Source organism: Pseudorca crassidens, chromosome 4 (assembly GCF_039906515.1).
Source record: "Pseudorca crassidens isolate mPseCra1 chromosome 4, mPseCra1.hap1, whole genome shotgun sequence".
NCBI classification, from domain to species: domain Eukaryota; kingdom Metazoa; phylum Chordata; class Mammalia; order Artiodactyla; family Delphinidae; genus Pseudorca; species Pseudorca crassidens.
The window spans coordinates 123,186,657-123,213,973 of record NC_090299.1 but is presented as its reverse complement, the minus strand read 5'-3'; the positions used below and the strand labels follow the sequence as shown (position 1 = coordinate 123,213,973).

Below are 27,317 nucleotides of genomic sequence, written 5' to 3'. Positions count from 1 at the left end.
TCAGACTGTGACTATCGTTATAAATTTTAGTGGCCAAACGTTGTGAGAATATTTTTGGTTTTTTTTTTTTGGAACTTTAAAAAAAAATTTGAGAGTGACTGGGAGATGGATTCTTTACTATTATCTTAGAAAATTGAGGTGTTTATATGTACTTAGTCTAACCTTCCTTCTCTCTGGCAAAACAAAGGGAATAGGTGTGTAAAATACCTATGTGCATACCGGGGTGTGTATGTGCATGCATTAATGCTGAGAGATGTGTGCACATATCCATGTTTGTCATTTCCCCTTAATGGAAAAACTTGAATTCTTCTACTGTTTACAATCTATACTCTATCCAGCCCCCAGCCCTACCCCCTACCCTCCTGATATATTGTGTTTACCTTTAACCTAAACAACCCTCTGATATTCTCTTCCTTGTTTACTAAACAACACTGAGTTGCATAACAGTAAGGACACAGTTGATTAGGCTCTTCTAATGTTTCTCCTTTCATCAATATTTCTTTTCTTCTAGACCTTTAAATAATGTAACTTGAGCTATTTTCTGACTTAAGGCAGTTTATTTACCTTTTTATTGTACCTTTGAAGGTTCAAAACAAAACAGAAGCTAGAAAATAGAAAACATAGTCAAGAGAGAAAATAGTCATCTCTGGTGCTTTGTAGACTTTGTGGGAACACAAAACACATTGTAAATCAACTATACTTCAATTTAAAAAAAAAAACACAGAACAAAGTAAACATACTCACATAATGTGAGACAGCTATATATGTAGTTGTGGTTACCCAGTGACTTTATACAAATGTATACTGTAATAGGAAATACCCAAAGCCTAGTACATTTTTATAACAATATGCTGTAAATGTTTAGAAAAGCTTGGAGAGCAAAGGTATTCTTCTCCTTGAGAAGAAAAAATATAAGCCTCTGAATTTAAAAATGGATATCTGTTGCGAAATTTCAAGAAACATGTTAATCATTACTTAATATGTACAATCAGATACATTCTTGAAATCTCTTTTTCCCTATTGTCAAAAGAAAAGGACCCTAACTTTTTACTCTTGATATTTTTAAAATAGTCATGCCAGTGATGTACTGTCATCTTTATTTCTATAACTGTAGGCATAAACAGTATTCTTGGTATTTGCTCTTAAGTCAAGTGAAATTAATTTCTGTAGGTAAAAGCACCCGGTTCTAAATAAAAAATAAACATTTATGGATTGGGATGTGTAAATACAGTAAACAACCTCAACACCGTGCCAAATACGATTACCTACATTTGGATCCTGTGAAACAGTCCCTTAGTCCTGCAACTCTACTTCCACACTTAATTCCTCAGTGTATTTAATCATGTAATTTGATATAATCTCATGTTGTTATTCTTTTTTTCATTCATTTAACAAACATTTATCAAGTATTACACTGTGTACCAGGAAGTGTTCTGGATATTGGTGATGCCCAGTGAGCAAAAGTTAAAAAAATTCAACCCTTAGAATTTATAGCCTAGTAAAAGAAACAACACTGATCAAATCACACCAAAATATAAATGTAAAATTTTGGCTGTGACCAGTGAGTGCTCAGACTCAGGCTTCCATGTGATGTAGAACATTAACCAGGTAAAGTGAGAAGCAAAGAGTATTTCTGGCAGAAATGGCAGGGTGTGGGAGGTAAACGGCCAGACGATGCAGGCCTTATAGGCCATGTTAGGGAAAATTTATTTGAATATCAGTGGGAAGCCACTGAGAGAATTCTTGGCAAATGATGGGTCTGTTTTTGTTTTTGTTTTAATATTTATTTGGTTGCACTGGGTCTTAGTTGCGACAGATGGGCTCCTTAGTTGCAGCATGTGAACTCTTAGTTGCGGTATGCATGTGGGATCTAGTTCCCTGACAAGGGATCGATCCTGGGCCCCCTGCATTGGGAGCGTGGAATCTTAAACACTGCGCCACCAGGGAAGTCTCGGCAAATGACAGGTTTTAAAAATGGTGCATAGATTTTAGTAGAACCTAAGAGTGAATGTAGGAGTTTAGACAAGAGATAATGGGAGCTTGGATTAGTATTAGTGGAAGTGGAATGAACTGAAGGTTTCAAGAGATACTTACAAGGTAAAACAGAAATACATGTAAAATACTAAGAACAGATTGATGTAATTGGCACCTTTGACATTTTATTCCTTTATTCAGCAAATATTCATTAATTGTTTTTCACATGTCAGTCACAGGGTTAAGTAATAGAAATATAATGGCCTTGTTGTCATAGAGCTTTTGGTCAAGTAAGAGAAATAGACATTAAACAAATAATTACAGAGATACAAACCATGATCAGTTCTGTGAAGGGAAAATAGAGGGGTCTTGTGAATATACAGAGGGGACTTGGCTTGATGTGGTAGAGAAAGTGACATTGGAGCTGAGGATCCAAAGGGATGGAGAGGAGTTACCAAAGGTGTGTGGAGGAAGGAATAGAATATGCAAAAGCCAGCTGAAGGTCAGTGAGGCCAGAGTATGAGGAGAATGGGGGAGAGTAGCTCTGTATGAAGCTGGACCGGTAGGTCAGGCCTACACAAGGATGAAAAGACCTATGTGCAAGGTTATTCATCGCAGTGTCACTTGTAATATCAAAAGATGAGAAACAACTGAAACAGTTCAGCAGTAAGGCCTAGTCGAATCAACTGTGGTTCATTTATACAACAGAATACTTTTCAGCTGTTAAAAAAAAAAAGAATAGGGATGCAATTGATAGAGAGATCCTCAGAACATACTATTAAATGAAAAGAGCAAGGTGCAAAGCAGTGTATATGGTACAGAACCTTTTCTGTGAGAAAGGAAGGAAATAAGAATGTATAATCATATTTTCTTGTGTTTGCATAAAGAAAAACCAAAGGAATTAACTAATTAAAATTTTTTACCTATAAGGGGAACAGAGTATTTGGAGACAGGACTGAAAATGAGACTTCTCATTATATGCTTTTTGTGTCCTTTCAATTTTGATCCTACCTATTCAAAGAATAAAATTTGATTTTTAAAAGAAAGGAAAATAGGTATAGATAGAAAGTGTTTGTTTTTAAAATAGTATACCTTCTGTTTTCAAAAAGACTCAACTGGATTTCTGTTTTTCTTTTTTTTTTTTTCAATATTTATTTATTTATTTGGTTGCACCAGGTCTTAGTTGCAGCAGGCAGGCTCCTTAGTTGTGGCTCACCAGCTCCTTCGTTGTGGCACATGGGCTCCTTAGTTGTGGCATGCAAACTCTTAGTTGCGGCATGCATGTGGGATCTAGTTCCCTGACCAGGAATTGATCCCATTCCCCCTGCACTGGAAGTGCAGAGTCTTATCTACTGCGCCACCAGGGAAGTCCCAATTTCTATTTTTCAAGCATAGCTTAATATACATATTTATATAACCTATAATTTTCCTCTTAGCTTAAAATCAAATGATTGATTCTGTGTTGGAAAGAATAAAAAAACAGTTTCATCTTAAGTGACAGATTAGAAATGATGTGATAGTGCCTTCCATTAATGCAGAAAATATTTTCTTGTACGCTGCCATGTTTGCTGTTCTTAGTGGTTTGACTTCCAGGTCCCTTTAAAACTTTCTGAACACACATGGAGCAGGAAAAATTTGACTGTGATTTGCATTGTCTCCTTTCTGTCTTTATGAAAGAGGCAGAAGTTAACTATCTTTATATGAATCATGCAACCAAAAAGAATTGTGAGTTGTGGGTTGATTTTGAAATTAACATCAACCAAGCCATATCTATCCATAGTCGGTTGGTAATTTGCAGTTCTCAACTGGTGAATGCAGGAGAGAGCACACCCAGCTGACCAGTTCATACAGTCTCTCTGTCGGTTGTGCTACGATTTCCAGCATGCAGTTTTTGTGAAAGAAAGATGTTTTGTACAATAGATTTAAAAGCCTTCCAGAGGGATAGCTGTATAATCATGAGTTGCTGTTTTTATATGTTTGACTTGGTTCTGTTTCTTGGCAATTATATTTAAAGTACTTGTGTTTTCTGACCCCTTTTGGTCATAAGTGACCAACTCATTTGGAGGATAGGTTCATTTTTCTGTTGTTTATCTTATAGGGGAGAGGATTGTTCAGTCCTTTCACTTTGAGTGTATAGGATTCACTTATTAAAATTTACTTCTTGGGAATCCGCTGGTGGTCCAGTGGTTAGGACTCCATGCTTCCACTGCAGGGGGCCTGGATTCAATCCCTGGTTGGGGAACTAAGATCCCACAAGCTGCGCGATGCAGCCCCCCCCCCAAAAAAAAATTAACTTCTTGACCATTACTACTGCAATGTCTCTATTCTGTTAGATGGTTGGTACTGTGTATGCCTCAGATGCACATTTCACTTATTTTGGCGGCCTTGGGTATCACCCAAGTCAGTTTGCCAGGTTTTGTGATAAAGGTGAGTTTTTAAGTAAGCAACCAGTGTGAGATTTGAACAGATCACTGATACTCCACATTGGTTTTGGTGGCGGTGGCATTACTGCACTTTTTTTTAGCTCCTAGTAGTTACAGTCTCTGCAATTTACTTAAAAGTAAGCCCTTTAATTAGTATCTCTGAGTAAAACCTCAGACGATACCAGCAGTGTTTAAGAACTTGACTTTGCATTGTTCTTTTCCACCTTTCCTTGAAGTCCTTTCAGTAATGACTCAGTGCTTTCCTGTTGACTATATGTATATATATATGTGTATATATATGCTTAATTATATATATATATATATGTAATTAGGCATTACAAATAGCTTGCTTTGGGCTATTTGTAATGCCTAATTCTGAAGAAATACTGTATAATGGTATTATGACAAGCTTGCTGACAAGCAACTTACAGTCTAATGGAGAACATTTAGTAAAATCTGTTCCATACAAAATGCTGAGTAAAGCATGAGGAAGAAGAAACCTAGAATTTGATGGAGAAAACCTTAGTGTGGGCTAGAAGTACTTGCTGGGCTGGGTGGCAGTGTGACTTGAGCAGGGCCACACAGAATGAGGAACACGAGCACTGGCAGAAGGAGGTCAGAAAAAAAGTCTGCAAGAAATCCTGGATCATATGTTTCAATGATTTGTAAACTTTTGTTATATTTTCTGTTCTATTCTTAAAGCAGAACAGTATTGCTGCTTATAGATTTTTTTAAGGAAAAATAATGGTTTTATAATAACATTTTAGTAAAGCTTTTCCATTAAGTTTATAAACAGCTGTTAGGTGCATGGGATGAGAATTTTGTAAGCTGTATAAGAGGAAAAAAAAGTTAGCTTTCCAAGATAAAATAACAGAACCATACTTCTGAAAGAAAACTGTTTTGTGAATGTAAAGATGAATTTGAATTGGCCATTGGTTTATCTGTAAGTTCCTGTTGCCCAGTGTCCAAAGGCCAGTGAGAACTGGGTCACCTCATTAATGAAAGGAAATACCTAGTTCCTTAGCTACTCTTCTGGACCTAAATTAATTTTAAACTAGGAGTTCAGATGCTAACTTGAATGATTTCTGCTACTTAATATTTCCTCGAGCAGAGTTTCATTCTTTCTTCCCCTGTGTATTACAGTAGTGCCCAGGGCTTTCTCCAATTAAAGCACAAATCATACTGTGCTATGAATGCCTGCTAGTCTGTTTCTTCTCCTAGAGGTAAGCCCCATGGATACATATTTAGGGCATTCCCTTCCTACAGTAAGTGAACTGATAGACACTGACCTTTAAGTAATCTGCATATAGAGGAAGCTTTCTGTAAGTATTTTATATAATACCTTTATGTATATCTATAATCTGTGATCTAGATGATCATACTAGTGTACAGATGATGATGCTGAGGTCCAGAGAGGTTAAGTAACTTGCCCAAATTTCTCACAGCCAGACCAGGATTCAAATCTAGATCTGTTTGACTCCATAGCCCTGCTTTTAGTTAAGTAAATGATGTTATAATACTGCTCCAAGAAAGGCTTGGAGGGAAAAGATTGGAGATAACGTTGGAAAACAGAAACCATATTGGTCACATCTAAACCTGGAACTCTTGGAGGGAAGGGTGAGGACAGGGAGTGAGCTAACATGGTAAAAGCCATAGAACAGAAGCGCCAACAGGCATTTTTGCTAGGGTGAGAAAACTTGTGCGTTGAGAATTTTAATGTACCGTTGGATAAAAAACGATAAGGCGTAGTGCTGTGACTCACTGTTACTGGAGTTTACAGATTGCGTTTCATCAGTTATCTTCTTTTCAAAACAAAACTGCCATTTTTAACTCATAGGATGCTTTTTTTAAAAAACCCACTTGTCAGTGATTTGTTGAAACCATCCCAGTGAGTCAGAAAAATAAAATCTATTCCACCTCCATGTTTGTCTTTCCTTTTTCTCACTCCCTTCCCAGTGCCCACTCCCATATTTCTGATAGTGCTTCTCTTTTTCAGCTGGTAGCTGCTTTCATGACAAGCATTTCCAAAGCTATTACAAAGTAATAAAATTATACTTCACAAACCTAATAAAAGGCCAAGACAGGTACACATTCCTGCTGTTACTCTTCTGGTTTCTTCCTTACTGGAAAAAGATCAATGATGGGCAGAGAAAGCATATCATCATACATTTTTAAATAGTTGGGAGTAAAGAAAGGAATTAATTCTTTACATATCAGTGGTTGGAGACTTCTTACTAAAGAATGATTTTGTGGGCTTCCCTGGTGGCGCAGTGGTTAAGAATCCGCCTTCCAATGCAAGGGACATGTGTTCGAGCCCTGACCTGGGAAGATCCCACATGCCGCGGAGCAACTAAGCCCCTGCACCACAACTACTGAGCCTGAGTTCTAGAGCCCGTGAGCCACAACTACTGAGCCCATGGGCCACAACTACTGAAGCCTGCGTACCTAGAGCCCGTGCTCCGCAACAAGAGAAGCCACGCCAATGAGAAGCCCGCACACTGTGAGGAAGACACAACACAGCCAAAAATAAATTAATTAATTAATTTTTTTAAAAAAAGAAAGAATGATTTTGTTCCAGCTTTTCCTTTCATGTTTAAGCCAAGGTACTGCCCCAATATTGTTGTACACTTAATATAAAGCCCTATTTTATATAATTACTGGAAGAGCCAATAAGTACTTTGAAGAACTTAACAATTGTAAATATATTAAAAGTAATAGCTTTTTTAACTAGAAATTACCTCATTTAAAAAAATGACTTCAGTGTCTCTGATAAAAAGGTATGTAATCTAAATTTGATTTGGAAAAAAGTTCATTTGGTAGAAATAAAGTACTTTTTTATGGTTTTGATGCCTATGAAATAACACTTTAAGATTTTTAGTCAATAACTTTTAAGTGGTATTTATCTTCTGTTGATACATGCTGTATCAGCAGGAGAAAGTTTTCAGTGTGATCCACTTGACATCATCTATCAGTTCTGCTCTTAAATTTCTCTTACCCAGTTTCTGTTTAAAACCTCAGCTTGTCTCTGTGTGTCAGTAGTCAGTGCTGAAGTTTGTTTTGCCCTTTAACAGTTAAAGTATTGTATGATATATTTTCGGTCATTCACCAGATGTTGCTATAGTGGTTTTGCTTGTGTCTGATCTGGGTTGCTCATTGTTTGGTAGGTCTTTATGAAAGTTCTTAGTAATTGAGTTCACAGTGATTTAGTATATTTCTAAATTACTCTGTTTCTGATGTTAGGTTTTCAAAGTTGGTCAAATCTGTCATCATCTCACCACAGGAAATATTACCTCTGTCTTCTCCTATTTTAAATCTGCTTTTCTGTCCTGTTTTATTTATCCTTATAACCACTTTAAACCTTTTTAAAGTTAGGAGATAACATACATAAATAGCTCAATATAGTTTTTTTTCCTGCTCTGTAATTATGGAAAGATTATATGAAAGTTTTTTATTATATGAAAGTTTAATATTGCGTTATTCTTCATAATTTTAGAAAGAATTAACTTTTATCTGTTCCAACCCTTGCATTAGATCCTTGTCCTGAGGCTGTTTAAATGCAACTTCAGGACCAGAGACAAAATAGGAAGGAGGTTTAGATATATCTTTTCTACATTTCTACCCTTCCTTTAACTGATCTGTTATACCTTCTTTTGTTTGTTTCAAACTTTGTTTAAAAGCTTTCTAAAATGTAGAATAGAGGCAGGTTAGAATAGGTGAAAGAACATGGACCAGTCTTGGAATAAACATTCCTGTTTCCCAAATCCAGCCTATCTGCTTCCTACCTGTCTAAAACTTAGGTGAGTTACTTAACTTTCTGAGTCTGTTTTTTTTTTTTTTTAATGATAACATGGAGAGAATAGAAGATGTAAGATGTAAGGGTAACATATTACCTGTCACACAGAAAATGCTTCACAAAAGTTAGTGTCACCCACCATATCAAAGAATAGTCTACCAAAAATGCTTGGCTGTTTCTTTGATACTGTATGCTTATCACTTCTCATGATTTCATAGCATAAATATAGAAGTAAATTGAAAAAGTGTAATGACCCTAAAATATTTCCTCCAACTTTTCGGCTTTTTGCCCCTTCTCCTAAAAGCAGGGTTTGACCTTTTTCCCCCCACCTTATGTTCTTCATCTCTCTCCTCAAGCCAGTTCTAGTTGAGAAACCAGAATCTTTCCCAGACTGATCTTTTTTCTTTTTTTAAATTTATTTTATTTACTTTTATTTTTGGCTGTGTTGGGTCTTCGTTGCTGTGTGCAGGCTTTCTCTAGTTGTGGCGAGCGGGAGCTACTCTTCATTGCAATGCACGGGCTTCTCATGGTGGTGGCTTCTCTTGTTGCAGAGCACGGGCTCAAGGCGCACAGGCTTCAGTAGTTGTGGGTCACGGGCTCTAGAGCGCAGGCTCAGTAGTTGTGGCGCACGGGCTTAGCTGCTCCGCGGCATGTGGGATCTTCCTGGACCAGGGCTCAAACCCATGTCCCCTGCATTAGCAGGCGGATTCTTAACCACTGCGCCACCAGGGAAGCCCTCCCAGACTGATCTTTATAAAAAAGCCAGATAGCCTAGTAAAGTGAACCTGATAGACAAGCCGTATACTTAAAATAATACTTTTAAGTCTTGTTAAAACTGCTTATTATATATAGTGACAACAGCACAGTATCATTACCAAGGTTGCAAAAATTATCTTTAAAATTGTATTGCAACTGCTTTTATAATGTTTCTTAATTTTTCCTCTATTGGTAATGATTTGTATTTACTTAATAACCAAAGCATTCTGAAGATTCTTTGTAGCCTGTCAGTCAGAGCTGCACTGAATACATTATATGAGTACAGACCCTAGTGCAAATTAAAATTAGTCAAAAATAAGTGGAGATTGGACTTCCCTGGTGGTCCAGTGGTTGAGACTCCGTGCTTCCAATGCAGGGGGTGTGGGTTTGATCCCTGGGCAGGGAAGTTCTGCATGCCGCGTGGCACGGCCAAAAGTAATAATAGAGTAAAAAAATAGAAAATAAAATTTTTAAGAGAAAAAAATAATTAGAAAAGCAAAATATTCTAAGTTTTTAATTCATTTAATTTAGAAAGTATACTCCTGTTGAGAACTGATTTATTAGTTTATTTTAATTTACCTTTATTTTTTATTTACTAATGGTTTGATTAGATAAAAGAGTCAACTTACCATTGTTATTTAAATTTGCATCTGATTTTGAAGACTACTACCAGAACTAAAACTCGTACTAGGATAACACTTACATAATCAGTGCTAATAGAAAAATGAGATAAGTTGTCTGTTTTGGTATGAAACAGCTTCTGAGATTAAAGTGACAATGAAATTTTATATTTTATTTCCATAATTATAATTGAAAAGCTGTGACTCCCCAGAGGCTCTCTTTATTCCAGGAACTTCTCTGAAGTGCTGATACTTTAAAAGGCTTTTACACATCAACCTTCTCACAGTTACCAAGCGAATGTTTTTGTGAAAATGGGTATTGTATTATTTTGTTGTGAAAACTAGAATTCAGTCCTAAAAAGCATCCTCTTTCCTTTATTTCCCATGGATTAAGTTTCACTGGGTAGTGGGGGACAATTTTAAATACAGCTAATGGCCCCGTTTTGAGGCTTGGGTGGTGGGCTCCCAAGCTTCCCTCAGCTACAAGAAGTGCGTCTCTGTGTTAGGTTTGTCGACTGTCAGGGGTTGGGGACTCTGACTTGTGTTGACAGCAGTAAGGTTAGCTAAAAATTGTCTGATTCCCTTCCCACTTTCTTTCTGATGCTCTAACTTTCTGGGCCATTATAACAGCTCTCTGCAGTTCAGTACATGAATCAAATCCTGTGCTCTTTTACTGTCTTCTCCAATTCTTTTTTTTTTTTAATATTTTATTTATTTATTTGGTTGCATCGGTTCTTAGTTGTGGCAGGTGGGCTCCTTAGTTGCAGCTCATGGGCTCCTTAGTTGTGACATACGAACTCCTAGTTGCAGCATGCATGTGGGATCTAGTTTCCTGACCAGGGATTGAACCCGGGCCCCCTGCACTGGGAGTGTGGACTCTTAACCACTGCAACACCAGGGAGGTCCTTGTCTTCTCCAAGTTCTAAAACACTGGGAGTTAAAATTCAAGTCAAAAATTTTTTGTGGTCCGAAAAGGAGTAATTAGTTAGAACCTATTTCTAAAAATTATTAGAATTTCATACGAAAAATACAGAAGCCCTTTAGTTGCTCTGTTGCTCCAGGAGCCAAGGGTCATCTGAAATTGGAAAACAAGAAAGGCCAAATAATACTAGTAGGTGGAAAATTACTGTGTGACTCAAGTAGGTTACTACCATTGAAAACCTTAAAAAATAACTCAATAACAGGGAAGAGTGTTTATAAACTGGTACATAAACTTTCAGCTAAATTTAATACATCTCTAATAGAAGTGCCAGTTTCTGTCCTTAAAAATAAATAGAAATAATGTTTTTCTACTGAAAGAAAGCCTTTCAACAGAATGGCTTTTTGAGAGCCATTTGAGTTTCCAAATATATGTGTACCTCTATTTAGAAAGCAATTTTCTCAGAAAGTTTTAGTAGAAAGGAACCATAAAAATTATCTTACTCTCAGTTTCTTCATTATGCAAGTGAAGAGAGTTCATATGGTTAACTTGAGGCAGAAATGGGAGTTGAGCGCAGGTTTCCTGAATCATTCTCCTTCAACTATATCAGCCTCCTTCTGCGGTTAACAAGAAACAGGCAAAGAAAAAGGTTATCTACTTAATGGACATAGAAAATAGAAAATTAATAAATGGTTTATTTGTGGTAGATTTGCCTTGTTCCTAAGCAGGAAAATGGCATTTTAGGGAAGGAAATTTTACTTAACGTGTGCTTTCCAAAGAATCAAAATGCATCACATACCAGTTTGTAAGGATTGTAACATCATATTTTAGGGCCAGATAGGAGTTTTCCTTGAACTCTCTGAGGTGTATTACTTGTAGAATCTACAAGCAAAGGTGAAAGTCTCAATTATAAACAGAACTGACTTATGGCTTTAGGGAGAATTAGAAACTAGAAAGATTATTTGAAACTTTCTGATTTAGTTTCTTTTTTAAATCTATCTACTCATTTATAGTCTTTATTTTTTATACTACATTTGAAACAAGTCATGAAGCTTCATTATTTTCCTTTTTTCTTTCTTTCTTTTTAAAAAAGTATTTGGTATACACACAAAACAATATATGTGATGCATTCCTCTCAGGTCAGTACCTAGCTGTGGAATAGCTGGGTTGTATGTAGACATACACATGGGAATAGTAGGTGCATGTTTAACTTTTTAAGAAACTGGCAAACTTTTCCAAGATGGTTGTACCATTTGACATTTCCACCAATAGTATATGAGAGACCAATTTGTTCCACATCCTCACCAATACGGTATGGTTAACCTTTCATTTTAGCCATTCTGGTGGATGTGTAGTAGACCTCATTGTGGTTTAAATTGGAATTTCCCTAATAAATAAAGATGTTGGTCATTTCATGTGCTTATTTGCCATCTGTGTATTTTCTTTGGTGAAATGCCTGTTCAGATTTTTTCCCCATTTTTTCTTTAGGTTTGTCATTTCCTTATTCATGTGTAAGAATTTTTTGTATATTCTAGCATCAGGTTCTTTGCCAGATATGTTTTGCACATATTTTCTCCCAATAGGAGAAACTAGATAACATGCCATGGGACCAAACACAGCCTATATATATATATATATATATAATTTTTTACAAAGGAAAAACCAATAGGGATGATAAGCAAAACCCAGAAAGGGAGGAAACTTGCACAAGCCTCTTAGATAGCCGCAGACAGCAGAAGCAAGAAGACCTACAATCCTGCAGCCTATGGAACTAAAACCACATTCACAGAAAGACAAGATGAAAAGGCAGAGGGCTACATACCAGATGAAGGAACAAGATAAAACCGCAGAAAAAAAAACTAAGTGAAGTGGAGATAGGCAACCTTCCAGGAAAAGAATTCAGAATAATGATAGTGAAGATGATCCAGGACCTCGGAAAAAGAATGGAGGCAAAGATCGAGGAGATGCAAGAAATGTTTAGCAAAGACCTAGAAGAATTAAAGAGCAAACAAACAGAGATGAGCAATACAATAACTGAAACGAAAAATAAACTAGAAGGAATCAGTAGCAGAATAACTGAAGCAGAAGAACGGATAAGTGACCTGGAAGACAGAATGGTAGAATTCACTGCTGCAGAAGAGAATAAACAACAAGAATGAACAGAAATGAAGACAGCCTAAGAGACCTCTGGGACAACATTAAACGTAACAACACTCATATTATAGGGGTCCCAGAAGGAGAAGAGAGAGAGAAAGGACCTGGGAAAATATTTGAAGAGATTATAATTGAAAACTTCCCTAACATAGGAAAGGAAATAGCCCCCAAGTCCAGGAAGTGCAGAGAGTCCCAGGCAGGATAAGTCCAAAGAGAAACACACCAAGACACATAGTAATCCAATTGACAAAAATTAAAGACAAAGAAAAATTATTGAAAGCAACAAGGGAGAAATGACAAAAAACATACAGGGAACTCCCATAAGGTTAATGCTGATTTCTCAGCAGAAACTCTACAGGCCAGAAGGGAGTGGCATGATATATTTAAAGTGATGAAACAGAAGAACTTACAACCAAGATTGCTCTCCCCGGCAAGGATCTCATTCAGATTAAACGGAGAAATCAAAAGCTTTACAAACAAGCAAAAGCTAAGAGAATTCAGCACCACCAAACCAGCTCTACAACAAATGCTAAAGGAACTTCTCTAAGTGGGAAGCACAAGAGAAGAAAATGACCTATAAAAATAAACCCAAAACAATTAAGAAAATGGTCATAGGAACATACATATCAATTATTACCTTAAACGTGAATGGATTAAATGCTCCAACCAAAAGACACAGACTCGCTGAATGGATACAAAAACAAGACCCATATATATGCTGTCTACAAGAGACCCACTTTGGACCTAGGGACACATACAGACTGAAAATGAGGAGATGGAAAAAGATATTCCATGCAAATGGAAATGAAAAGAAAGCTGGAGTAGCAATACTCATATCAGATAAAATAGACTTTAAGATAAAGAATGTTACAAGAGACAAGGAAGGACACCACCTAATGATCAAGGGATCAATCCAAGAAGAAGATACAACAATTATAAATATATATGCACCCAACATAGGAGCACCTCAATACGTAAGGCAACTGCTAACTGCTATAAAAGAGGAAATCAACAGCAACACAGTAATAGTGGGGGACTTGAACATCTCACTTACACCAATGGACAGATCATCCAAACAGAAAATTAGTAACGAAACACAAGCTTGAAATGACACAATAGACCAGATAGATTTAATTGATATTTATAGGACATTCCATCCCAAAACAGCAGATTACACTTTCTTCTCAAGTGCACATGGAACATTTTCCAGGATAGATCACATTTTGGGTCACAAATCAAGTCTCAGTAAATTCAAGAAAATTGACATCATGTCAAGCATCTTTTCTGACCACAACGCTATGAGATTAGAAATCAACTACAACGAAGAAAAACGTAAAAGCACAAACACATGGAGACTAAACAATACATTACTAAGTAACCAAGAGATCACTGAAGAAATCAAAGAGGAGATCAAAAACTACCTAGAGACGAATGACAACAAAAACACGATGACCCAAAACCTATGGGATGCAGCAAAACCAGTTCTCAGAGGGAAATTTATAGCAATACAAGCCTACCTCAAGAAACAAGAAAAATCTCAAACAATTTAACCTTACACTTAAAGGAACTAGAGAAAGAAGAACAGACAAAACCCAAAGTGAGCAGAAGAAAAGAAATCATAAAGATCAGAGCAGAAATAAAGGAAATAGAAGCAAGGAAAAAAATAGCAAAGATGAATAAAACTAAAAGCTGGTTCTTTGAGAAGATAAACAAAATTGATAAACCATTAGACAGACTCATCAAGAAAAAGAAGGAGAGGGTTCAAATCAAGAGAATTAGAAATGAAAAAGGAAACGTTACAACAGACACTGCAGAAATACAAAGCATCCTAAGAGACTACCATAAGCAACTCTATGCCAATAAAATGGACAACGTGTAAGAAATGGACAAATTCTTAGAAAGGTATAGGCTTCCAAGACTGAACCAGGAAGAAATAGAAAATATGAACAGACCAATCACAAGTAATGAAATTGAAACTGTGATTAAAAGTCTTCCAACAAACAAAAGTCCAGGACCAGATGGCTTCACAGGTGAATTCTATCAAACATTTAGAGAAGAGCTAACACCCATCCTTCTCAAACTCTTCCAAAAAATTGCAGAGGAAGGAACACTCCCAAACTCATTCTATGAGGCTACCATCACCCTGATACCAAAACCAGACAAAGATACTACAAAAAAAGGAAATTACAGACCAAAATCACTGATGAATATAGATGCAAAAATCCTCAACAAAATACTAGCAAACAGAATCCAACAACACAGTAAAAAGATCGTACACCATGATAAAGCGAGATTTATCCCAGGGATGCAAGGCTTCTTCAGTATATGCAAATCAATCAGTGTGATACACCATATGAACAAATTGAAGAATAAAAACCATATGATCATCTCAATAGATGCAGAGAAAGCTGTTGACAAAATTCAGCACCCATTTATGATAAAAACTCTCCAGAAAGTGGGCACAGAGGGAACCTACCTCAACATAATAAAGGCCATATATGACAAACCCAGAGCAAACATCATTCTCAATGATGAAAAACTGAAAACATTTCCTCTAAGATCAGGAACAAGATGAGGATGTCCACTCTCGCCACTATTATTCAACATAGTTTTGGATGTCCTAGCCATGGCAATCAGAGAAGAGAAAGAAAAGGAATACAAATTGGAAAAGAAGAAGTAAAACTGTCACTGTTTGCAGATGACATGATACTATACATAGAGAATCCTAAATATGCCACCGGAAAACCACTAGAGCTAATCAATGAATTTGGTAAAGTTGCAGTATACAAAATTAATCTGCACAGAAATCTCTTGCATTCCTATACACTAATGATGAAAAATCTGAAAGAGAAATTAAGGAAGCACTCCCATTTACCATTGCAACAAAAAGAATAAAATACCTAGGAATAAACCTACCTAATGAGACAAAAGACCTGCATGCAGAAAACTATGAGACACTAATGAAAGAAATTAAAGATGATACAAACAGATGGAGAGATATCCCATGTTCTTGGATTGGAAGAATCAATATTGTGAAAATGACTATACTACCCAAAGCAATCTACAGATTCAATGCAATCCCTATCAAATTACCAATGGCATTTTTTACAGAACTAGAACAAAAAATCTTAAAATTTTTATGGAGACACAAAAGACCCCGTATAGCCAAAGCAATCTTAAGGGGAAAAAATGGAGCTGGAGGAATCAGACTCCCTGACTTCAGACTATACTACAAAGCTACAGTAATCAAAACAATGTGGTACTGGCACAAAAACAGAAATATAGATCAGTGGAACCAGATAGAAAGCCCAGAGATAAACCCATGCACCTATGGTCAACTAATCTATGACAAAGGAGGCAAGGATATACAATGGAGAAAACACAATCTCTTCAGTAAGTGGTGCTGGGGAAACTGGACAGCTACATGTAAAACAATGAAATTAGAACACTCCCTAACACAATACACAAAAATAGACTCAAAATGGATTAAAGACCTAAATATAAGCCCAGACACTGTAAAACTCTTAGAGGAAAACAAAGGATGAACAGTCTTTGACATAAATCACAGTAAGATCTTTTTTGATCCACCTCCCAGAGTAATGGAAATAAAAATAAACAAATGGGACCTAATGGAACTTAAAACCTTTTGCAAAGCACAGGAAACTACAAACAAGACGAAACAACAACCCTCAGAATGGGAGAAAATATTTGCCAATGAATCAACAGACAAATGATTAATCTCCAAAATATATAAACAGCTCATGCAGCTCAATATTTAAAAGACAAACAACCCAATCCAAAAATGGGCAGAAGACCTAAATAGACATTTCTCCAAAGAAGACATACAGATTACCAAGAAGCACATGAAAAGCTGCTCAACATCACTAATTATTAGAGAAATGCAAATCAAAACTACAATGAGGTATCAACCTCACACCAGTTAGAATGGGCATCATCAGAAAATCTACAAACAACAAATGCTGGAGAGCATGTGGAGAAAAGGGAGCGCTCTTGCACTGTTGGTGGGAATGTAAGTTGATACAGCCACTATGGAGCACAGTATGGAGGTTCCTTAAAAAACTAAAAATAGAATTACTATATGACCCAGCAATCCCACTACTTGGCATATACCCTGAGAAAACCATAATTCAAAAAGAGTCATGTATCACAATGTTCATTGCAGCACTGTTTACAATAGGCAGGTCATGGAAGCAACCTAAATGCCCATCGACAGACGAATGGATGAAGAAGATATGGTACATATATGCAATGGAATATTACTCAGCCATGAAAAGGAACGAAATTGGGTCATTTGTAGAGACGTGGATGGATCTAGAGTCTGTCATACAGAGTGAATAAGTCACAAAGAGAAAAACAAATATCGTATATTAACGCATATTTGTGGAACCTAAAAAAATGGTACAGATGAACTGGTTTGCAGGGCAGAAATAGAGACACAGAGGTAGAGAACAAACGGATGGATGCCAAGGGGGGATAGCGGTGGGGGATGGTGGTGGTGGGATGAATTGGGAGATTGGGATTGACGTGTATACACTAATATGTATAAAATGGATAACTAAGAAGAACCTGCTGTATAAAAAAATAAATAAATTCAAAAAAAGAAAACTCAGAATAGGGGTTATGGAGGGAGCAGGATGGTTATCTATTTTATATATAGATATATATATAAAGATACTATATATTCAGAGAAAAAAAATACCACACCTAAAATGTTACTTACATTCATTCACTCAATAAATATTACCATGGATCTGGTGTTGGGCATTACTCTAGGGGCTGGAATGACTTTATTTATATATATATAGAGAGAGAAATAGATACAGATGTAGATATATCGATATATATATATATATATAAAGAGACATATATATCATTATATCTGTATCTTAATTTACTGTTCCATAGGAGATATTCATCTTTCATTTTACTAGTTAATGCCAAACTTTTCAAAAGTAGTTGTACAAATTTATACACTGATCAGCAGTGTATAAGAGTTCTTATTTCTAATGAGACTGGAAGTCTTCAGATTTAATTGGCCTCTCCTGTTTCCTCTGCTGTAAAATGGCGTTCATGTTATTTGCCCTTTTTTTTTTTTTTTTTGCGGTAAGCGGGCCTCTCACTGTTGTGGCCTCTCCCGTTGTGGAGCCCAGGCTCCGGACGCGCAGGCTCAGGGGCCATGGCTCACGGGCCCAGCCGCTCCACAGCATGTGGGATCATCCCAGAACAGGGCACGAACCCGTGTCCCCTGCATCGGCAGGTGGACTCTCAACCACTGTTCCACCAGGAAAGCCCTATTTGCTCTTTTTAATTGGGTTCTCGGTGTATAGGAGGTCTTCACATTTTCTAGATGTGTACCCTTTGTCAGCCCCTGTAATGCAGATACCTCTCCCCAGTTTTTAACTTGTCTTTTCAATCTTTGGGTGAATAGAAATTCTAAATTTCAAAGTAATTTAATTTATCGATCTTTTCGTCATAATTTATGATTTTTTATCTTTAAGAAGTTATTTCATACCTAAGGTCATCTGGAAACTTTTCCACCCTTCTGTCAAAATGTACTGCCCTCAGAGCTCTCCTTTGACCAGTCTTTGACAGTCTGTTCTCCAGAAGAGACCTGAAACTCATTCACACTGGCAGAGGTTACTGAGAACAGGTCAGTTTTAGAAAACATTTTTATTTAAATAGGAATCAAATGTGAACTAGCCTGTAATAATTTACTTTACTTCTTTTTTCTAGCTGTAATTTTCATTGACTCTAGTGATTTACAGGAAAGAGATTTGGTCCTGAAATCAAACTGGTTATAACTTTAATTAGCATAATTTGACCTTTTCATAGTAGATACTTAACACAAATCAGTTTATCATTTTAAAGCTTGTTTTAAAAGTGATTGCAATGCAAAACTTTTCTGTCTAGATATAGAGAAAGAAGTCAATATGAATTAGTGGAAGTCTGTATTAAGAATGTTAACAAATTTTTAGTGTAATACTGTTAACTTGAATGGTGCTAACCAATGAATAATTTGGAAGAAATTAGGTGCCTCTTGTTGCTTGAAAAATTTGTTCATTTTAGAAGCACAGAATCATGGGGTTGTAAAAAGACCCTTGAAGTTTCTTCTGAGGTGATCCACTAGGCAGGAGAATTCCTTCTGCAGCATCTCTGCCCTTGGATTGAAGGCCTTGTCAAGGCAGGCAGTGTTGATAAACCGTGTTCATGCACTCTTGTCAACAAAATTTATTTGCTTAGCACACACCTGTTTTTCACTGTGCGAAGGTAGACTTCACATCAGCTTCTATCTTTGAAAAGGAAAAAACTCTGTTTCTTGTTTCACTCACAGCACTTCTCTGACATTAGATGTGTGTGATTTTTTTCCCCCACACAGACCAAGTCTCTGATCTTCTGGACCCTAGCTGGGTGTCCTACAATTCGGTTCACTTCTGACACTGTGGACCCCCCTCACCACCACCTTTAGACACCTTTCGGAAGTCCAGGTCATCACCTGTGCTTCTGACCAACCAGCTATAAGTCGAAGGTTCCCACAACCCCCTTCTCAGCTTCAGTCATTTCCTAGAGCAGCTCACAGAGCTCAGGAAACAGTTTACTTATTATGTTACCAGTTCATTACAAAAAATATTAAAGAATACAGACACAGAGGTCCATAGGGCAAGGTCTGGAAGGGTCCTCAGCACAAGAGCTTCTGTCCCCATTGGGCTTGGGGTTCACCACCCTCCTGGCTTGTGGATGGGTCAGCCAACCCAGAAGCTGTCCAAGCCCCCACTGTAGGGATTTTTACGGAGGCTTCATTGCATAGGCACAGCTGATTAAACCGTTGTCCCGAGGTTGGTGGGGGGTGAGGGTGAAAATTCCCACTCTCTAATCACAATTTAGTTCCCCTGGCAACCAGCCCCAAGCTGTGGTTATCTAGGGGCTTTCCAAAAATCTCCTCATTAACATAAAGGCAGGTGTGGTTGAAAAGAGCTTGTTGTGAATAACAGAGGACACTCTATTCACCTTTAAAAGCTCTGGGGCCATTTCAGGAACAGAACCAGAGACCATATATTACAATAGAAGATGCTTCCTAGGCTCTTATCACTTAGGAAATTAACAAGGGTTTTAGGAGCTCTGTGCCTGGAATGGGATGAAGACCAAGTATTTACTTCTCATTATAAACCACAGTATCACAATCTTACTTCTTATAAGTTCCAGATCAGGGGGTTCTAAATAAATGAAATTTTATTTTACTAAAAAAAGTCAATGTTGTTTGAAGGTTTAACCATCAACTAGGTAAACTTAAATTCCACTGAAATCGAATGAGTACTTATCCTGTGTCAGACAGTGTGCTAGGTAGTATCTCATTTCATTTAACCCTTACAACAGCACTACAAATGCAGTTTGGTAATGGCATCCCTGATAAACGGATAAAGACCTTGGCCAGTGAAGTTAGAAGTAACCCGTGCCTGGTGTCACAAAGAAAACTGGGAAATGGTACAACTGGGACTGGCACGCGTGCCCCCTGATTCCAGGGCTCTTTCTGGTAATTTCTATAAAAGAACAGTACTAGTAATGGGGATATTTTACTAATGACCTAGGTGAATAACAAATAAAAATTTGGGGAGGCTGTGACCAGTATTAACTATCCCTAATGCACCTCTTCCCAGAAAATTGGAAGTAAAAGTTCTCAAAGATACTGTATGTACTCCTAAACTGCACTTGGGTCTTGGGCCTGGTTAGTAGCAGTTTTGCGTCGCTTGTTTGTTTGAGTCTCTGTTCCCTAGCTGCTTTCTCAATTAATTTCTCTCCTGTATCACAGCCACGTTTTAGCCTTTCTTCATTCTAGGCCTATCCTCCTCCCTCTGATTTTCCTCCTTTTCACTGTTTTCTAGACCCTCATTCATTCCTAGGAAAGCACATTCTTAACCTTTTCCTTTTTTTTTTTAATAAATTTATTTATTTACTTATTTATTTTTGGCTGCATTGGGTCTTCATTGCTGCACGCAGGCTTTCTCTAGTTGTGGCAAGCCGGGGCTACTCTTCGTTGCGGTGCATGGGCTTCCCACTGTGGTGGCTTCTCTTTTTGCGGAGCACTGGCTCTAGGTGCGCGGGCTTCAGTAGTTGTGTCTCACAGGCTCTAGAGTGCAGGCTCAGTAGTTGTGGCGCACAGGCTTAGTTGCTCCGCAGCATGTGGTATCTTCCCACATCAGGGATCGAACCCATGTCCCCTGCATTGGCAGGCGGATTCTTAACCCCTGCGCCACCAGGGAGGTCCCTTTATTTTATCTTATTTTCTGTAATAAACATTTCTTTTTTTATATATTTATTTAGCTGCGGCATGTGCGCTCCTTAGTTGCGTCTCCCCAGCTCCTTAGTTGTGGCATGTGAACTCTTAATTGTGGCATGCATGTGGGATCTAGTTTCCTGACCAGGGATCAAACCCGGGCCCCCTGCATTGGGAGCACGGAGTCTTAACCACTGTGCCACCAGGGAAGTCCCTTTAACCTTTTTCAGGGATGCACCTCTTTTGCTGTATAATGAAACACCCACTACTTAGTGGCCTATTACACCAGTGATTTATTATTTCCCACCATCGCCTAGGTATGGGATAGGTGGATTCTTCCTGTTGCACTTTCAACCACAATGCCTGCTGGGTACTGGGAGCAGCTGGAATGACTGGGCCTCTGTCCCCATGGGCTTTCATCCCAAAGGGAGGCTACACAGGGTTTCCTCACAACGTGGCGACACCAGTCCCAGAGCACCAGCATTTGCTTATCAGGCCTCATTTTCTTAAGTTAGAGGCCAAGCTTATTTTCATTGTAGAAGCCTCCCCAAGAGTGTGGATTGAGAGGAGTGGTTGGGCCATTATTGTAACAGTCATTATAATAATATACTTTGCTCACCTCCTAATTGCCTTCTAGAAACCTGCTTTTCCTATCATTATCCTGTTTCCTTAATAATTGCCCCTGGGTGGAGGTTCATCATCCTTTGAAATATCCCCCCCTTATCTCAGCACCAGAGGGCAGGGGAGTTAGAGTTCTCCCATCCTGATGTTCTCTTTCAACCTTTCTTGAAAAAACCCTCTTCTCCCCACAAGTGCCTTTTTTTTTTTTTAAGTTAACAAGATGTATTTTTACTACCCATTGATCATATTAACCATCATTTTTACTGCACTCTGCCTTAGCCTGTATCCTTGTATCCCTAGTACTGTGCCTGATGCGTAGTGTTATGCATCAGGTTTTGTTGTCATCCTTGTACCTGGTACCAAAGGTTTTCATTTAGGAAGGTTGCAGGCCTTAAATTTCTGACCAGGTGAATTCAAGGTGTTTTTTTTAGTTTGTACAGACATTTTTAGTCTCTGGCCCTCTTCAACTATCTCCCTGCCAGAAACTTTCTTATCTTTGTCAGAGAAAGAGGAAAAAAATCCCGTTTATTTTTTAAACAACTTTAGTTGAATCAGCAGCTCCAGATGCCCTAAATGTTAACCCAGCTTCTTCGCAAGGCTTGAGATACTCATTCCCTGGGGTCAGTACTTATTTGGTTTCCTGCCTACCTCCTCCTTTTTCCACCCCAAGCCTGTAAGCTCATGAGGGAAGGAATTTCTTTCTGTATCTCCTAGAACAGTGCCTGGCACTTAGAAGGTACTTAAGGTCTGTTGAATGAACAAATGAATGGAATTAAAAGTTATCTAGGATACTTTAAGTAAAAATCTGTTACTGAAAGTGTGCATGGTACAATCCGTTTATGTTTTTAAATATTGTATATAAGCCTAGAAAATTTCTCAAAGGATACACAATAACATGTTAACAGTGCTTCTCTCAGGCAAGGAGGAGAGAATAAATGCAGAGTGGATCAGGAGATTTTACTTTATAATCCTGAGCAATGCCATTTTTATAACATTTTAATTTTTAAAATAAAGGCTTTACAAATCAAAGATATCTACTATAAATATATTAGTGTTATTTCCTTTATAGAGGTACATGGATGAAGAAGTGGCTAGAGAGACTATGCATGTGTGTGTTAATGGTGAATACAGATGTCATATCATATATGTTATAATCCTAGTTTTTCACTTCGCATCATATATCAGATGTTTTTACATCATTAAAAATGATTAAAGCTCAGTTTTAATGAATATTGCATTGGATGGGTAAATTAGAGTGTATTTTATACTTTACTGTTGAACAATTTGCAGTTATAAATAAGACCTCAGGAAACACTTCATTCATAAACTCTTTTTGATGCTTTGCTGATTTCTTTAAAAGAGTCATAGAGATAGTGTTTCCTAATTAAAACACACTCTTGATATCATTAGAAGTAATAAGCAATTGAAAATAACTGAGAGGCATATGAACTTTAAGTAAATTGGCTTTCTGGGCAACTCTTGCCATCCTTCTTCAGTCTTTGCAGAGAAGTACGATATTTAAAAGTATCCAGCCTACTCAGTCTTACGTAAAGTGTGGCCTTAATGATGTCCATACTTGGTATAGAGCATGTATCATATAGTAATTATTTATGTATAATTTTGCCTCTTCAAAATTTGATTTTGAATATACTTAGTTTGAAGGGGGATCTAATGATATGTTTAATTAAAGTAAGCTCAATAATGTTTGAAAATGGTTAAGAGAGTACATATTTAGCTGATCTGTTCCCTTCAGGAAGTTAAGAACCTTCATCGAAGGTTCAGTGACTTTACAAAGCAATGTACAATCGGTGTGTGAGAAATACTTTGTCAAAAAAACTTTCTGGAGGAGAGATATGCTCTTTCATTACGACATGTAATAAATCACCTTATATTTCATTGTCATTGGTGTTAATGCTTGGTCTTGTAACTCTGCCCTGTTCACAGGTTAAAGTATTACACAATCAGCTGGTCCTTTTCCACAATGCCATTGCCGCTTACTTTGCTGGGAATCAGAAGCAGCTTGAACAGACACTTAAACAGTTCCATATCAAATTGAAAAATCCTGGAGTGGACACCACGTCTTGGCTTGAAGAACAGTAAAATCACACCTGGAAAAAAAGAGAAAGTCACATTGTTATATTTCTAAACAAACCTAATAAGAATTAAGCAGAGTTGGGGGAAGAGGGAAAGGGTGACAACCATTGTAGTGATTCTTGCACAAACAGCTTTAATTTTTCCCTTTTTTCATACTTTAACAATTGAACTGTTAAATTTGATGGGAAGGTGGGTGGTTTTAATGTAAACATAATTTCTATAATCTGAACACAATAGTTTTCCTTTTTGAGAAATCCTTTTGTATTGTGAGGGTTGATGGCTATTTCTGTAGTTTGAAAACACTTAATATAGATTTGCACTGACAAGATAAAAATTCAAGGTTTTTGGTCCTGCAAATGAGGACCAGTTGTACCTTTTCCGAAGGGAGGTTTACATGATTTGTATCAACATCAGATATTTTATATAAGAATATATTAAATATCTTTAAGAGATTCATTTTCATGTATTGTCTTAAAGAAAAAAGAAACTATTTTGCAGAGTAAAATTATATGGTGTTCCTGCAGCATCCACAGAGAGGTGGCAGCTCTAATGAATGACTGATTGGCTTGTGGAGTTGTGGCAGATACCTTTTTAAAAATGAATCTGTACCATTATAATTTTGTTTAAGACTTTTTCTTAAAGGCGCAGGAATCACACTGTCATTTCTGTGAGGCTTTTGAACTTATGAATTTGCGTCACCCCAAGTCATGGAGCGTTTATGTTAGCCATTTCTTTGATTCATAATGAAACCTGCTTAAGAGAATTTTTTTGACAGGTAGACTTGGGAATAGAAATTCTCCATGGTTTCTAGAGTAGAACCCTGTGCTTGGAAAGCTGGTTTTTGGGTAAGCTCCACTTTGACAGAAGTGAATTCCTAGACAGCTTTCATTGACTTCTATGTGTAACAATACCGGTTAAGCCTTAAATCACAGATATGTGCCTTCTCAGATACAGTAATTCTCATTCAACCAATGTACATAAATCCATAAAGAAGCCCCTTTCAGATAATGTTTGATGTGTCTGTTACTTCCTTGCAAAGGAGCACTGTCTATAAATGTTGAGTTTCTTTGTATTTGTTAAGCCACATTGAAGGTTTATGGAGAAATCAACTCTAAAATTTGCTGTTTGGTTTTTCTTCATTCCTTTTGCAGAATGGGAAGACAGAGGACTTGTTTTCATTTGAATAAAGGAAAGGGGGCGTGGGTCCGTGTGGTGTAGCCAGAAGAAGGGGGCTGGAAGGGCCAGTGCAGTTTCAGTTGCTCAGTGCCTTTGGTTTTGTGTTACGTGGTCGGCCTGTCTGCTGTGTGGTTTTATCAGTAATGTAATCCTTTTAAAATATAAGTTCTCTTGATTTTTGACATAGACATAAATTAATATTTTGAGAGGTATCTCTTCTTCTGTTCATTTCTTTTGTGTTGAAATGAAGTACTTAAAATTACTGTTATACATGAACTTTGTGGACTGTAAGATTTGTTATATATGTTCAAATGCCATTTAGCTGGCTTTTTAATTAATATGCCTGTTTTCAGTGCTTAACACAATGTAATGTGACTATAAATCATAAACCTATTTTAAATCATTCCCTCCTGTATATTTGTACTCTGAGAGAGCCTTATTTTATTCTTCCAGCAGAATTACTACTTGTGATAGTTCATTTACATTCCCCAGAATGTGCCTCTGGTGTGAATTTTGTATTCTTATTAAAAGTGTTTGCTTCAGTACCTCATTCCTCTGACTCTTCATAATTTAAAATAAGAAGCAACTATTTGGAAAAAAATGAGGACATGTGATTTGTCTTTAAAAACAGTGACAAAAACTGGTGCTTCTGTCACTTAAAATTGTTTTATTTCAGTAAGTTACTCTTTTCCCTCAATTGGAATCTCTTGGGAGCAGCAGATCATGTCCACTCTTACACACTTCAATAACAGTTGTAGCTAAGGAATTAAATTGTTTCATGGATTGATGATTTTTCAGAGTAAACTAAAATTATCAGTGATTTTGAGTAGTGGGTACATGTGCAAAAGAAATAAGTAAATTAACATATTAGCCAGTGGTATATTTACTTTGTTAGGAAAGTAACTCATATTCCTTGGAGAAAGTAATTTGAAGATAATCTCAAAAATTGAGGATAAAATAAATAACTTCCCAAATCAATAAGTACTGCATGGGACCCCCTAAATCCCCCTGAAATTAGATACTTTAGTTACCAGTTATTTCTATTGTAAGCTCTAGTTTGAATATCCTTTAAGGCACACTCTTATCAGATTATTCCCTTAGGTTAGATTCCAAAAGTGAAAATGAGCCCTCAAAGTATACACACATTTTTAGGACTTTACTATGCATTGCCAGTTGGCTTTCAAGAAAGAGTTTGCCAATTTATATACATGTGCCTGTTTAGCATATTTTTAAAGCCAGTATACATAAAAGGACACCATGCATATAGTCAGCAGAACATCCTTTTATAAATGTTTTAAGTGGATAGGGGAAAACCACCAAGAAGATAAAGGCTGAACCATGAGGATTTGGGGAGTTGTAGGGTGTGAGGCAGAGGATAGATAGAAATGGCTAACTTTTCTCTCATTAAAATACAAATTTTTCAAGGAAAAAAAAAGCACTGAAGAGCAAGCCTGTGAAATTGAACTCTTCATCCTGTTAAAAGATAAACTGAGGCATATTAAAAATTTTGAGTGTATATTTAAAATCGATTTGAATCAGGTAGCACCAAACTGGAAGTGGTTAGCCCTCCACCAGCAGGAGCTGGGGTTGGGGGAGACTTTTATAGAGAAGAGGTAGGTGCAAAGGAAGGAAAGCCTTTGCTTGACTGTAGCTTAAGGGTTGATTATTTGGGAAAGCCTAGTTGGCTCTTTGTGGTTAGTTGTCCTTAGGTTTTGATTTCTTAAGTTTGAGGCATTTGTGGCTTAAGTGTTGGTTTGCTTATGTAGGCTGCTAAGGCATTAAAGCCACCTCAGTCTGTTGGCCTCCTTTTTTAATTAATAATCCCAAAGTTGCCAAAATCTTAGAGCCCAGGAGGGACGTGGGCTTCTAGAAGTAATTTAGCTGAAATCTAGACTTTAAGAAGCATCTTTTCCATATTCAGAGCACACTGATGATGTTACTGAAGTGTATCCCATAGAGTTGAAGCTAGAAGTTTCCTTAGAGATCATCTGTTTAAGGCCCTTTTTTTCACAAGGCCCCAAAACATTAAACTGACCTAGCCAACTCCCAACTCCAAATGTAATGCCAGGTGAGTATTTGCAACTAAATATATGAATTCCCCTTTAAATCCTTCCAATTTCAACTGCATAATTAAATCAATGTGTCAAAAGTATCATTTCTTCTACTAAAGCACTATGTGGATAAATGTCTTCTCAGTTGAAAAAAATAATCCACCCCCAAATGGATTCATATTAGATATATTTCAAAGTATTTACGATCCACTGATCTTAAAGTATTCTGAAATACTGTGAACCTCAAAAGGACTATATTAAGTAAAATTATGCATATTGAAAAAGCTAAAGTTAAATCTTGGGACTGTTAATTTGAAGAATAATATATCTACCTCATATGCCCAGTCTCCTTTACCCTTCACTAGAGATGACTGTAGGTGTGGAAAACAAAAGCAAAATACCTAAATTGCTAATTCAGTGTAACATCTGTATATAATTTGTACTGA

At 37.1% G+C, this 27,317-nt stretch overlaps 1 protein-coding gene across 6 annotated transcripts in view; it reads left to right on the top strand.

Annotated features, from left to right (window-relative positions):
• ARFIP1 (ADP ribosylation factor interacting protein 1) overlaps window positions 1–25,370 on the top strand; it is a 135,024-nt gene extending 109,654 nt beyond the window's left edge. For 5 of the 6 annotated variants that reach the window (XM_067736652.1, XM_067736650.1, XM_067736648.1 and 2 more), the window contains one exon: window positions 23,495–25,370. In XM_067736652.1, coding sequence (XP_067592753.1) covers window positions 23,495–23,650 — 156 coding nt within the window. In that variant the 3' untranslated portion in view covers window positions 23,651–25,370. Of the gene's footprint in view, window positions 1–18,177; window positions 18,311–23,494 lie in introns of all 6 variants that reach the window. The other variant, XR_010943128.1, reaches the window with a different exon arrangement.
• The last annotated feature ends 1,947 nt before the right edge of the window (window positions 25,371–27,317 follow it).